Source organism: Mercenaria mercenaria, unplaced genomic scaffold (genome assembly GCF_021730395.1).
Source record: "Mercenaria mercenaria strain notata unplaced genomic scaffold, MADL_Memer_1 contig_3262, whole genome shotgun sequence".
In the NCBI taxonomy this organism is placed as follows: Eukaryota; Metazoa; Mollusca; class Bivalvia; order Venerida; family Veneridae; genus Mercenaria; species Mercenaria mercenaria.
The window spans coordinates 9,732-23,675 of record NW_026461384.1 but is presented as its reverse complement, the minus strand read 5'-3'; the positions used below and the strand labels follow the sequence as shown (position 1 = coordinate 23,675).

At 33.6% G+C, this 13,944-nt stretch overlaps 1 protein-coding gene across 1 annotated transcript in view; it reads left to right on the top strand.

Moving 5' to 3' along the window:
- Window positions 1-7,876, top strand: part of LOC123543146 (chitin synthase chs-2-like) — a 53,331-nt gene extending 45,455 nt beyond the window's left edge. The window contains exons 18-22 of the mRNA XM_053533955.1: window positions 1,166-1,265; window positions 2,333-2,412; window positions 4,945-5,091; window positions 6,269-6,394; window positions 7,750-7,876. Coding sequence (XP_053389930.1) covers window positions 1,166-1,265; window positions 2,333-2,412; window positions 4,945-5,072 — 308 coding nt within the window. The 3' untranslated portion in view covers window positions 5,073-5,091; window positions 6,269-6,394; window positions 7,750-7,876. The remainder of the gene's footprint in view (window positions 1-1,165; window positions 1,266-2,332; window positions 2,413-4,944; window positions 5,092-6,268; window positions 6,395-7,749) is intronic.
- The last annotated feature ends 6,068 nt before the right edge of the window (window positions 7,877-13,944 follow it).

Genomic DNA, 13,944 nt, shown 5'->3' with positions numbered 1-13,944 from the left:
CAATTAATATCTATATCTATAGTCTCCACAGGTACATACATTCAAGTAGAGTTTAGTGTAACTTTAGTCTACTTTCAAACAATGAAAACTACTGAACTTCCTTTTGTCTTTTTTTATGAATACAAAAATCAGCATATTCTCCATATGCTATTTGGACATTTTTCGTTGTTTGTGTGTGTGTGTGTGTGTGTGTGTGTGTGTGTGTGTGTGTGTGTGTGTGTTCTTTTTTTTTTGCTTTTTTTTGTTTTTGTACGGGAATCAATGATCGCGTTAAGCAATAGTTACGTTCAAAGAATGCCAAATTGCTTATAAATACATAATTACCCGGAAACTGCAGACTGCCAAAACGAATCCATTACCATAAAATGTTAAAATTACATTTTATGACAGTGGCTCATTCCTGAACAGTCAGAGAAATGCTTCAAAATAAGTAAAGCATAATTAACACTTTTCAAAATGATTAATTAACATGATGAATATAAAACAAATCTATCTATTTTGTTACACATGTGTGATACGAAATTTACTTTTTGTGTTATTATCATCATTGAGTACCAAAAATATCTATAGGTAAAAAGCAAACACTTAATTACCTGAGGTAACGTTTCCTTAAGTCGGACAAATTCTTGAATGAAATTTGATGAACATAAAACTTTCTACTTTCAGCACAATTTATAAATAACTGTCAGAGTAAGCTATGAGAAAAGTGTGCAAGCTGTATATCGAATACAAAAAAATGTTTGAACAAATACGAGTCATATTTTGTCTGCGTAATCAGTTGTTGGCAAAATACCTATAAGTTTTTCTTTTGCTTTTGACCACTGTTTTGATGTTGCCTTCAGTTTATTGGTCGATTCAGAGTTGATATCCCCTTAAATCTTTTTTGATAGGTGCCATCTCTTCTATATGTTTGTTATATAAATATTTCGACGAAAATATCGCTTTAATGTTAAACACAGCAGCTGCTGTGCTCGTAAAGTGAATGAATTGGATGTAGAAAATAGACTTGACAAAGACAATTAGACTGTCATAAGCGTTTACTCATATTGTGTGAATACTTAGATGATATGCTTGAGTACAATGCAAATTATCTTTCTGTCTCTCCATATTATGTAAGTTCAACAGTATCAGTGTATACTTACTTGATGTTCGCATATTCCCACAGGTACCAGAGAAATGGGTAATAAAAAGGCGAAAAAGAAGAAACCTTCACGACAGTACGAGTTGTGGTCGGACCTGTTTTCTGAAATTTACAGATTCTGCTCGTAAGGACATTGATATTCCAATTACTGGAGATTTTAGAATTGTATTTACAAAATTATAATGTACGGATAACCGCAAATTTCAAAAATAAATATTGTTACGGCATATAAAGACAATAATCCAATTTAGTGCAAACTTAACAGAGTTGATAGCATTGTTTGTGCAGAGATAATTAAAATAAGGGTCACATTTAACCAAGTTCTCCTTTACTTCTTGGTATTTTCTAAAGCACATCAAGTTTAAAATAGTATAACGCGTGTCTTTTTAAGAAATCATTTATAGCAAAATTGATTTTAAATACATTTGTATCTATTTACGACTGGGCGTAATAATTTCCCGAGGGCGTAGCCTGACTGAAATTATTTCGGTTCTAATGTTAACAAATGTGTAATAGAGTTCCGCTTAAGCCGGTGCTAGGGGGTGTGAGTGCTGTTGCAGGTAGGTCGTTATACACGCCAGGACCGGAAACGGTAAAACGTTTTGCGGAATAGTTCCATTAGGGCGCAATTGATGGGGCGAATTATTCTGCATATTTAATAACCAACTCCATGTGTGTGTAAATTAACTAAGACAGTTAGGCTATGTGACATTTCGTTTAAAACATATTTTAAGTAAAATATTTTATCAGATTTGAAAGTGCTATTTCTCGATGTGTACATGCCAGTAAATAGCACGTCGACATGGCGTCAGCATAGTATCGTTGTGATGATTAAAGCATTTTTTTTCATATAAGAATATTCGATAATATATTGTATGAAGATGATTTTGATACAAACATTATATGTTCTCGTATTGAAACGTGTAACTCTAAGATCTACATTGCAAATAACGGCAACCATAACATCATGACTATGGTGTATGCTTAATTGACAACAAGCTGTAGCACTCAAACGGACGAATTGAAAAACTGTCATGGTCTTGAGAGCACTATAAAGACGATGGTTATGTCAAAATTTGAACAAAATATGACCTCTGTACCAGATTTTATTGCGATGCCCTTTGTAAGAATGATTAAATTCATTGAAATATTTTGAGGAAAATATCGCTTTAATGTTAAATACATTTGCAGCTGCTGTGCCAGAAAAGTGAATGAAGTGGATGAAGAAAATGGACCTGACAGGGACAGACAGACCACTGTTGATAATGAAGGTAAGAGCTGATGCGCAAAAGGTGCAGAGCAAGTTATCTAATAATTTGTATAATTAGTATTGTCTGACGAAACTTAAATGGCCGTACGCAAAGGTAAAGGTAAAGTTTATTGTTTTACGTGGGAAGTCAACGAAATGGAATGGATGGAACAACTTATTTCCAGCTGAGCCCATATTTACCTCCCCAGCATTCAGTCTAGGCCGATACTGCTGGAGAAAGTGCCAATTTAAGTAAATCACCCAGCACTGAACACTAGTCGGGATATCAACCGCGACCGGGAATCGAACCCGGACCGCTGGCGTTGTAGTCCAACCTGCTAACCTCTGGGCCACTGACTCCGTACGACGTAACGCTCAAGAGAATAAATCGAACGAATATACATGTACTACGTATAGTTCATTATTGGACGAGGAATTTATAAGATCAGATTTCTTGGTTTAGTGTCGTTTTTAAACACGATATAAAATTTTTATCGAATTGCTAGAAAAGTCTTTACCAAACCAACATTTAGCCGCACGATTCGCAACATCTGCACTGGGTCTGGTGAGAAAACGATTAACGTCACGCGAAAGTCGTAGCATGAGATTAAATATGTATATGTCAAGTTCGGCCTCTCTAATATTTGCAAATGTAATAATACTTTTCAACAAATTTATAGAAACAAACCGAAGAAATATCGGGATCATGTGACAACTTTAATTGAGGGAAAATAATGCAGACAGCGGTACACATTTGAAATTTCTAACTGCGATTTGTCTTAAAATTGTGTTGCAAGACTTACTTCATATGGGAGAGATCAAAAGAAAAATGGATCGAAATTATATGAAAATTGAAAATCCAAAATGATTTTTGAATATGTTTCAATACGGAGTGCGTCTTAGCTTAGAGGTACATTAACAGTATATAAACATATCTTAGCTATATTATAACAAGAAAATCTGTAAAAAGATCCTTTTCCAAGTTTAAAATTTTTATTTACAAATAGAGAAAAACAAAATGATAAACATCCACTGTGTTGCGTTCGTGGCTGACATTTGTATCATGTTAAAGAAATAGGGTTGCTATTACGTGCAAAACCCAACGTATTGCTTATAAAATGTATAGAGGAAATGTGTGTGTTTTGAGTGAATATGGAATATATCTCACTGAGAAGTGAGAAAATTTCAAAGATTTTTAAGAGCGTGTAGCGCGAGTGAAAATGTGAAAATTTTCTCACTTCTCAGTGAAATATTCTATAATCACGAAAAACAAAAAGATTTTCTTTTTATTTTATGCTTTATTACGTTGAGATATGAATTTTGCAACAATTTTTAATCTCAGCGTGGGAAACAGACGCGCGTAAACGTATATGACATCAGACGTGTTGTGACGCTAGAAAACGCACACGACATAAAGTTCCATTTTATTTTATTTCTTGCTGCTTAACGTTATGAAATTCTCTAAGTAGAATATTAATTTGAATCGAGAAATATACTATAATGAACAAAGTGCGACTACAATTTTTATCCTGTTTTAAGCAAATAATGTAAAATTTAAACACAATGTACAAGTAGATCGGCAAAGCTATATCATTTACAGTGGGTGATATGCAGTGAGTGATATGGATTATATCTCACTGATAAAACAGAGTATTTCATCAGTTAGCATAAAATATAATAATATATCGCAATATGTTCATGATTTTATATGACAAATCAAGAGTGTTATACATGTATATGCTTTTGAAAACGAATCGTTCAACCTTCAAGATAGACTGACAAAGTCTGCTGAGATCAAATAATTTTAATAATGTTGATTTCTTTCTTCATACTGACACTGATATTTGCTCCGAAAACCATTTTCTCCCTGGGCCCATAGTCAGAGACAAGAGATACTTGTATGGTATTTTTTTTCAAGAAAGTGCTATCAAAGAGAATTTTGTGGTAGAGATATTTGTTTTGAAGGGCTCTAACGACTGCATGATGAAATTTTACAGCTGTAAAAGACAAGTATTCCTGTTAAAAACTGCATTTTGTTTGCAAATATTTCTTTTTGTAAATATTTCTTTGTCATGAAAACATATGAAAATTTTGAATTATTTCTTTTAAACTTGTCAGCTTCAAATATCGTGTAAATAGTTTATGTATGTACTAATTTTCCTCCAAAGGTTACGTTTATAATTTTTAGACATGAACATTTTACAGCTTTAACTTTAAAGTTTAATTTTACAGCTGTATTTATGAGATCTGCATGTTTTACACCTGTAAATTCCAACTGTATTTAAGGTCTTTTTCCAAAATACAGGTCTATTACAGACGTACTTTCAAAATACAGATCTTTTACAGACGTTTTACAACCGTAAAAAGGTTCTGTTTTCGTACACGGTTTTCCAGTCTACCGTCAAGAAAAAAAAAACGGTTTTAAAAGAATATAATTATACAAAATATTAGTATACTTGTTACATTTTGAACTTATCAAAATCACGAAATGAATAAAATACTTGACAATACGACTATAGTTTTGGTTATGCATTTGAATTAAACATTGAAATAGGAGACAGTTCAGAAGAAGATACCGGAATGCGTAGCACAACGGATCCGGAGCCAACTACTCTAGAAGGCGAAGAGGCGGATTTCTGGACCGCGCTCATAGAGAAGCACCTAAAACCTAAAACATCTTGAGAAAAGAAATATGATGAAGGTTTCTTTTCATTGTAATGATATGACTTTTGGTTTGTTTTAAGGCTGATATCTTTAGTTTTATAGAAGAAATTTTATTGTTTCAAACCGAATCTACTGATATTTTTGCTTGATAGCGTTCTATGCCTTCTTCGGATCTGAATATATTTTATTCACAATCACAACAGCAGTCTTTAAGTGCCGTTTGGAGGCCGTAAAACGTCTTCATGTGTCTTTGTGACACTAAACTCATCAAAAGAATTTGATTAAAAGAATTCCACTAAAGCATGTACTAGAGGGTGAGTGAGATTTGTTCTTTCAATTACCTCTAATGAAAAATACCATGTATTCCTCTCATTTTTCTTAACATCACTTGTCTAATAATAGTGAATAAATAAATGGGATGGGCACGGTAAAACATCTCGATAATGAGTAAAAAACAAATAAGTTGGACACCTCTTTGGACGGTCAGTGGCAAAATCACCACTTAGCAGTTTAAACAGGTTAATTTTCACACCAAACCCCATCCCTAATCTAAACATGTTTCAAAGTTACAATACATTGTGTATCAAAATTACCCCGTCCATGTCAGCTGAATCACGCACATACGCACAGAGGTAATGGTGTCTCTAAATTGCTGCTTAATTTTACAATCAGATCTTAATTATTATGATTATTACGATAGCTACCCTTACCTATTATCTTTATTAGTTTGTGATAACGACAGCCTTGTTAAAAGAGTTTATTGCTTATATATTGCTTACGTCCTCAATAAGTCTTCAATATGACTACACGCTCTAGCAAATCTTATAAATTGAAAATAAATATATCCAATTAGATGTTGTACAGGGTACATTTTTATCTAAATGAGGGAAATTTAAAATATTAACATAAATTTTAGTACGAATATAGCAAGTTATCTTTTCAAATATTAATTCTTTTTAGAAGCTTTTTTGTTTATTAAATCGTATATTCAGTTACCTTAATTGTAACTTGATATGGATATAAATAATACATCTTAGAACTTAAAAGAGAACCATTATATCTTACATACCTAAAAATGAATACAATCATTTTCTTTAATTTAGATGTTCTTCCAGGCAATTGCTATTTAAGAAAATTTGTGACTGCAGTTCCGACATGTTTTTGTTCCTTAGAAGTGCTTATTAAAACATATTTTATATTTCGACTTTACGCAGGTCTTAAAGAATTACGAAATGAATGGCTGATGGTTCTTACTATTTCGAACATGTTATGGTTGATTCTCATCACAACGTTGTCATATAAAGGCGATATCCTGAACGTGTTTGGGACCAGCATAGTAGGTTCGTAGTCTTTATTTCTTGATTTCTTTATTATTTCTGTTCTCAGTTGGACTGTAAGTTCTCGAAACAAGATAAGAACTATCTGTCAAAGTTCTATTTAAGATTTTAACATGTAACATGTAAACACTTTTTATTGAACGCTTGGGCAAGATTTTTGTACTTAAGAAATAATTTCATGTTGTTATAGCGTAAGACATGTTTACATATACATTTTTAAATAGCTCCTGTATATAGGTCCGGGTGTTTAGAGACCTACCTCACCCTTGCGACTTATTTTTTGCCCCCCCCCCCCCCCCCCCGCATGAATTTCTTGAAAATCATTCTGGTTATACTGGTAGAATACAGCTATTCTGCAAGATGGCAAGTGGACAATTTAGGCCATTCCTGAATTATTTTTTTTTTTAATTTCATTTGCAAACGTATTCAGTAAAGCTGTTTTCAGTATAGTTTCAAGCATAGATAAAATCTGTCTTACCTTGTAGAAAGTAAAGATGGTCTACGTTCAGTTAAATATATCCTTTTCTATGCATACTGAATAAAATGATAATACATAAAATACATTGTCTTGCCCTAACATATACCACTGTCAATTTGTAACTAAATACTTGTATTTCGTATTCCTTGCATGCAAATCATGCATAATTACCGTCATGCAAATACGAAAGAATACAGTTATTCTATGGCGCGTCTTTAAACGTTAGAGGCTAAACGTGATAACAGACCCTCAAGATAAATGTAGCTTATAAAAGTTGTTGCGAGGTTTTATGTATGTGAATTTATTGTAAAGCTTTGTGTCTTATGTGTAGCTTTTCAAATATAATAGTTTTGGTGATTTACCTATGAATTTTCCTCAAGTTATTTCAAGTATTCATTTGAATAAAAAAGTATATATTTCTTTAATTTACTTTAGATTTTGCTAACTTTTGAAATTGTATGAAACGTTCCAGAATTTTAAAAAACAATTTAAAACTTTTCAGATTTTTTTAGATGTTTTAGAACTTTCTTAATAATAATATTCATTTTAAATTTTAAGAGATGAACAATATCCTAGACCGTTGGTGGGTCTCGGAATTTGTATCTATGGTTGTGTGGCTTTCAAACAACTTACGTTTCCATAAAAGTTTAAAGTAATTCTACAAAACCAAGGTGAATACGACATTATGCCGTGCCAGGCGATAAAATAATTTTGACTTGATAAATTTGCAATTTTGTTATGACGTTTTAGAAATAATAGTATTTCCATTGAAAGTTTGTGGCAGATGTTCTTTCTAGCTACGCCTGGTACACCACACGCTGTTGATAAAGAATATTTGTATATAGTTTTAGTAGAAACGGTATGCACTACAAAATTGCAGGTCTGGCAGTCCTCGTCATGTTAGGGATTCTTTCGTTGGTTCAGTTTTTAGCAATGTTAGCCCACCGCCTGTCAACTTTCGTCCATTACCTTGGAAGAGTACCTTTATTTATGTTCGACGAGACACAGTATGTAGAGTTTGCTTAGTTTATTGTTTTAAAGGTTTACTTTATTCAAAATGCATTTATACAACTTCAAATACACGTTAAGATAATGGTAAAAGCAATACTCATCTAAAATTATCTAAGACGAGTGTACAACTTTTGCGTCAGTTTGTTTACAAGTAACATTTCGTGGAATCGTTACAAACACATTAAAAACAAAGGTCGAATATGCATTGACCATAAATAAGAGTAAAGCAATTTGATTTTATGCTTTCAGATAAATTACAGAGATATAAGTAAAAACACTTCTAGATTTTCGCACTGAACTCCACCTTCTTAGGGTACTTGCGCCTTATACGAACAAAAAAAAAAAAGATTTTAAATTTTAAATGCAGTCTGTTCTGTAAGGCTTCTTAAAATAAATTTGAAGGATTTCTGGGGCATTTTCGTGTAAAGCCCAGCAAAAACTGCCATAGATTAAATATATTACAAAACAGTATATTGCTAGGCAGGTAAACAAATATCCCATTTTCTCATTTAGTGCACATATCAGCAGCAAGCAGTCAATTATCTTCGACTGTCCGATTCCAGTTACACTTTAAGTGAAACAGTATCCACGACAGATCTACCTTAGACTATAAGAAAGAGTTTCCCTTAATAAGCTTAAGCAAAATAAAAATAACTCATTGCCCCTGTCATGAATTAGAATAAATTCAGTATTTGTTTGCGAACTGACACCAAATTTACTTCCTCGATGTAGCATCATTTGTTTTTAATATGGCAACAGTTATCAATACTTGATTGCAATGTTGATGTGACCCCAGTGTGTTTGGGTCCGTGTTTTGATCTTATAGGGGAGTGGTGGAGGGCGTATTAAAGCAAACAAAAATGACAAGTGCCGTCTTTTTTGTTGTTGTTTTGTTGCTGTTGTTGTTGTTGTTATTGTTAATGTCACGGAAAAGCATGAAATAAAAAGGAAATGTATTTGTTTTTTTGAAATCTATTTCAACTCATGGACTTAAAGTGGTATGCGCCCTTTTTCGAGATTTTTTCAAAAAATCATCGGATTATTTTTCAAATCTGGATTAAGTACACGTCACAACTGCCGTTGCGTTAATGTACTTATTATTTTGACGACGGTAACATAGCAACACAATGACGTCAAAGCGCCATCTGTCGGCGGGGTGTTTTTTTTGTGGGGGTGGGGGGCGTTGTATGTTTTTTTATTAGTGCATCAAAATTAAAAGTTCAAGCTACATTGTAATCACGGCGGAATTATTTATAAAAACGTCACAATATATTTGCCGTTAATTCTGCGACTGTTTGTAAATCAGTAAAAAAGGGAATCTCATAACGTTTCAAACTTACCTGTTTTTGACTCACTGTTGCATCTTTGGCTGCGCATAGTAAACAAACGCCACGATCTTTTTTTTAATTTGCTGTGGATTCCTCTATTATTTCTGCATTAAATGGGCTAATAAAAACATACCTTCTCGGTTTAGATTTTGCAGCATTCAGCTCGATTTGAAACGCGGCGCATTGTGCGTGTAACGTCAAAATTTTAACCATTACAATATGCAGTAATTCGTATCAGTTGAATTTCTTAAAAGTTTGATATCCAAATACTCAAACAAATGTATAAAATGAATACTTATGAAATTTTTTTAATTGTGTTGGGTATAAACCAATGTAAACAACACACATACACTTTAATTTACGGACATTTCATTGCCGTTATAATATTTAAATAGTGTTTTTCCTATTTTAACTAAGCTTTTAACACGATGTTTTAGAACACTATTTAAGCAATCAACTCCACACCTGTCATATGCCAATTTTATATGTTTTTCATTCAAACCACTGCCTGTTTTCACACAGTTATGTGTAATCACGTTTATCTGAATTAATTTCCAGAACGAACCTGTATTCCTTTTTTTCATTTTCAATTTTTAAAAATTTATGTAACACTTCCTGTTTTCTCAATTATACAGTTAGCTTTCTTTGTACATTTTCCAACGAGTATAACAACTCTACCAGCTTTGAGACATCTGACACAGCATTATGTGCTTTACTCAGAATTCTTGCGTATAGTGGTCAGCATTAGGATATTATTTTCTTAATAACGATAAACTGTCTGCGAATCCAGCAATATCTTGCAAATCCATTTCCTTTATTTCGTAACTGTTCAACAAAACCTTTGCATCGAAATGAACAGTATGTGTTACTAATACGTTTTGTTGTATTTTTCTACCCAGTTCTTGAATATCTCCAGGGCACGTGATAGTTTCACCGTGTAATATTTTTATCCTCTTTTTTGTATGTTTGCTGGGCAATGACTGTAGATGGCGCAGGGATCTGTTCAGTATCACACTCGCTGACAGTATTTGTGGCTTCAATTCCACTCTCATTTTGCCTTGTGAACGTCATCCATAGTCACACTTCGCAGTTAGAGGCCCTTGTCTACTATTTTCTTCAGACATGTAACGGTTAGGTGAAGTTCAATGACCTTAGCCGACCCATTTTAATTCGGTCGGCAAGAATGCTTCCTGACTAATTATACCCCAGCAAACATGTTTGGGGGTGGGGGGAGGGCTATATAGGAGTCAGTTTTGCATGTCCCGTCCCGTCCCGTCGCGTCACGTCGCGTCCCGACATACCTGGAAGGACTGTAGTTTAATTATTATTCCTCAAGACCAGATGACGTGTTGAACACATCACAACTTAAGGTCAAAGGTTAGATATTGGGTTTTTGCTCCATAACTTCTATGTGCCTGGAAGGGTTTTATTATTAGATGGATTTGATTCAAACTTAAAATATTTGTTCAACATCATCACCCATATCATATGACACAATGGCAATAACTTTTGCACCAATTATAAATTATGCTTCGCTTTGTACTTAGAATTTCAGGTTAGAGTTTTGATACACTTCCACTCTATCTCAGTTATTACTAAATGGATTTGATTCGAACTTAAAATAGATGTTCCACCTTATCACCCACATCATGTGACACAAGATGCATAACTCTAACACCAATTTTTCATGAATTATGCCCCCTTTTACTTAGATTTTATTATTAATTTTGAGGCATTTTCATTATATCTGAGTTATTATGAAATGCATTTTATTCAAACTTGAAGTTGTTGTTCCACATCATAACCCACTTCATATGACACAAGGTGCATAATTCTTGCACCAACATTTCCTGAATTATGCCCCCTTTTTGCTTAGAATTATACTTATATAGTATTTTGATACACTCTATCTGTACTTCTCTTATTATTTGATATTTGTTAACACAGTCTCAAGCTATTGTGCAATATTCATCCACCGTTGGAGTCATTAAACACTCCTGTGACAGTTCCAGTTTACTTAGATGTGTCCAGTTTGACTATCCAGCATCGAAATAGTCAAGCGCACTGTCTCCTGTGACATCTCTTGTTTTACGTAGTTATAGTCTCTTTTCAACTTTAAATTTGCCAAACACATGGTTCCTGGACAATAACTCAAAAAAGGCTTGACAGATTTAAATGTTTTTGGTACACAGGTGTACCATCATAAAATACAGGTCAAGTTCGATTTAAATTGCAACTCCTTGTGGTCATGTCTTTCTTATGGTTGCCATTCTTCTGTGACAAGACCGTACTGTGGGGGTATTCGTCACTCCTGTGACAGTTATAGTTTACCCTTTCTTCATATTCTACAAGACTTCTTTCTTACGGCGAAATTAACGCATTTCTTTGTTGATGTCACGTGACATAAAATTGTAGAAAGATACTCTTTTGCTTCAATGTATACGTTATTGGGCTCTTCCAAACATTTATCTTATGTTGATGTGAGTCACAACCTTTAAATGCATCTGTAAAGAATGTCTACACTGGAGAGCTGTACAAGTCAACTACTAAGCATCTTAGTGAATGAATATTAGGAGTCCGAGTTTGCCATATGTATACCTGTAGTTTATACTACAATCCTCTAGTTATCAAATGATACAGATAGTAACATACATATGAAAGTACATTTTATACCTGCCATTAACCTTCGGTATCAAAATAATTATAACCTTGCACGAGTGGTATCTTCTATACAAAACGTAGTTACGTTGCAGTCGGAGTTACTCGGCCTATTACATAGGTCTCGTCATCAAATAATAATTATTTATCGCAAATCATTTACAAAGTGACAATTGTTCAAGCCCTTTTTTCTAAATGTGGATTTTTGTCTGATAGACTATTATTATTATTGCCTCTCCGTTGCCAACCGCCATCACACGAAACGGATTCTATTGTTCGAGGTCTGAACGAAACAGAAAATGATAGCTTGTTTTGTTTATTAATACTTACCATTTCTTTGGTTTGAACCAGTAGGTATTAGTAGTGCAACTTGATTACGTCGTTTACTAAATACAGAGAAACCGGGTTCGTTACCATGCCACTTGAGGACTGCGCTAGGTTAGATAACGATAACGCATGTGTCATAGAGTTCTGAAAAACACCGAATAGATATTCTCAAAGCAATAGCGACTATCTACTACAACCAGATTTCTTTTCTATTTGTGGTTGTTATTAACATTTACGGTGCAAGAACAGTAGAACACCTCTAAATCAGGTGACATTTTTGGTACAAATAAAATGCTTGTCAGTTAATATCTGGTATACTAAAAAGGAAGAAAAAAATCAATGATAATACAAGAAACATATTCGCGATGTCCGGATTTTTTTCATAAAGTCGTCCGGTATCTGGAATGCACGGGTAACCAGTTTAGCGGGATATGTCGTGTCGAGAGAGAATTTAGTTGCTAAATCAAACGAAGTACTAACACATACTAATAAAGGAAAATAATACATGCAAAATGTTGAGCTGAATGCAAAAGACATAAAATGAAAACATGAATTTTTTTTTTTTTTCGTCAAGTACGACTATACAGTTTGTTTTCTTATTATTATATTAATATATTCATTTCATATCGATGTGTCTGTGTGACTTTTTATTATGATTCGAAAGGAATATGAGGTATTATTATACCTCATAAACATTGACCATTTTAAAATCCCATAGTGCATTCGATTGCGTTGCGCTTGTGTCAGTTTCACCGTGATATGTGTTTTTCAACTAGGACTTTCGTCAGTAATGCCAAAAGTATAAACGAACATGTGCATGTTCGTGCACATACCCTGCAGGTGCAAAATATGCAATACTGATCAAAACGCTTAATGCGGTTACTCTGACTGTGAGTCGCCAAAAATAAATTAACGTATAGCTGCAGTACCTATTTTAAATATCAGTATGTGAAATTTCGTATGAATACATGCATTATTAATGAAATAGTAGTACAATATAAACTGACCAAATAAGAATTGTACATGTGTTGAGTGTATGTGATTTAGCAAAATGTGGTAACGTATTACCAATTGCTGAAGTTCCGAACACTGGAAGTTCCTCTTGCATGGCTTGGGTACATGGCTCTTCTGCGAATTCTTCGAAGCACTTTCCAATATTCTTTTTCCAGTTGTTTGAGTGTCTTCTGGAGAATTGTCGGTAAATTAAGTTTTGAAAGGATGTTATTTAATTACCTCTTATCGACTCAAGAGCTAACCATTGCTGCAGTAATTATCAAAAACAGGTACGTCTAAAACGTTGACGTTGTATTTTTACTGAGTTACACATACTTGCAGGGTTAACGGCAAATGTATTGTGATGTTTTTATAGATATTTTCGCCGTGAATACAATGTAGTTTGAATTTTGATGCACTTAAAAAAAAGATACAACGAAAAAAAAAGAGTCGTTATAAGTCCCGCGGCAGAATTTCACAAGGGCCCAGAAATCAATTTACACACGCGTCTGCTTTATATCATAACAATTCATGTAGCCATACAAAGTAACAGATCAAATATATTTGCACTATTTCCTTTTTTACACAAGTAGGTCGACGTAACGTAGCCGTTATCGGGTATTACTTATAACTAAAATGGGTGGTTGTATAAGAATGTTCGTTATTTACATGCTCCCCACATATTTGCATTTATTAATATATATTACCATCACAATTTTGAGAAAATAATGTGATTGTAAAGAGGTAATGTATAGATA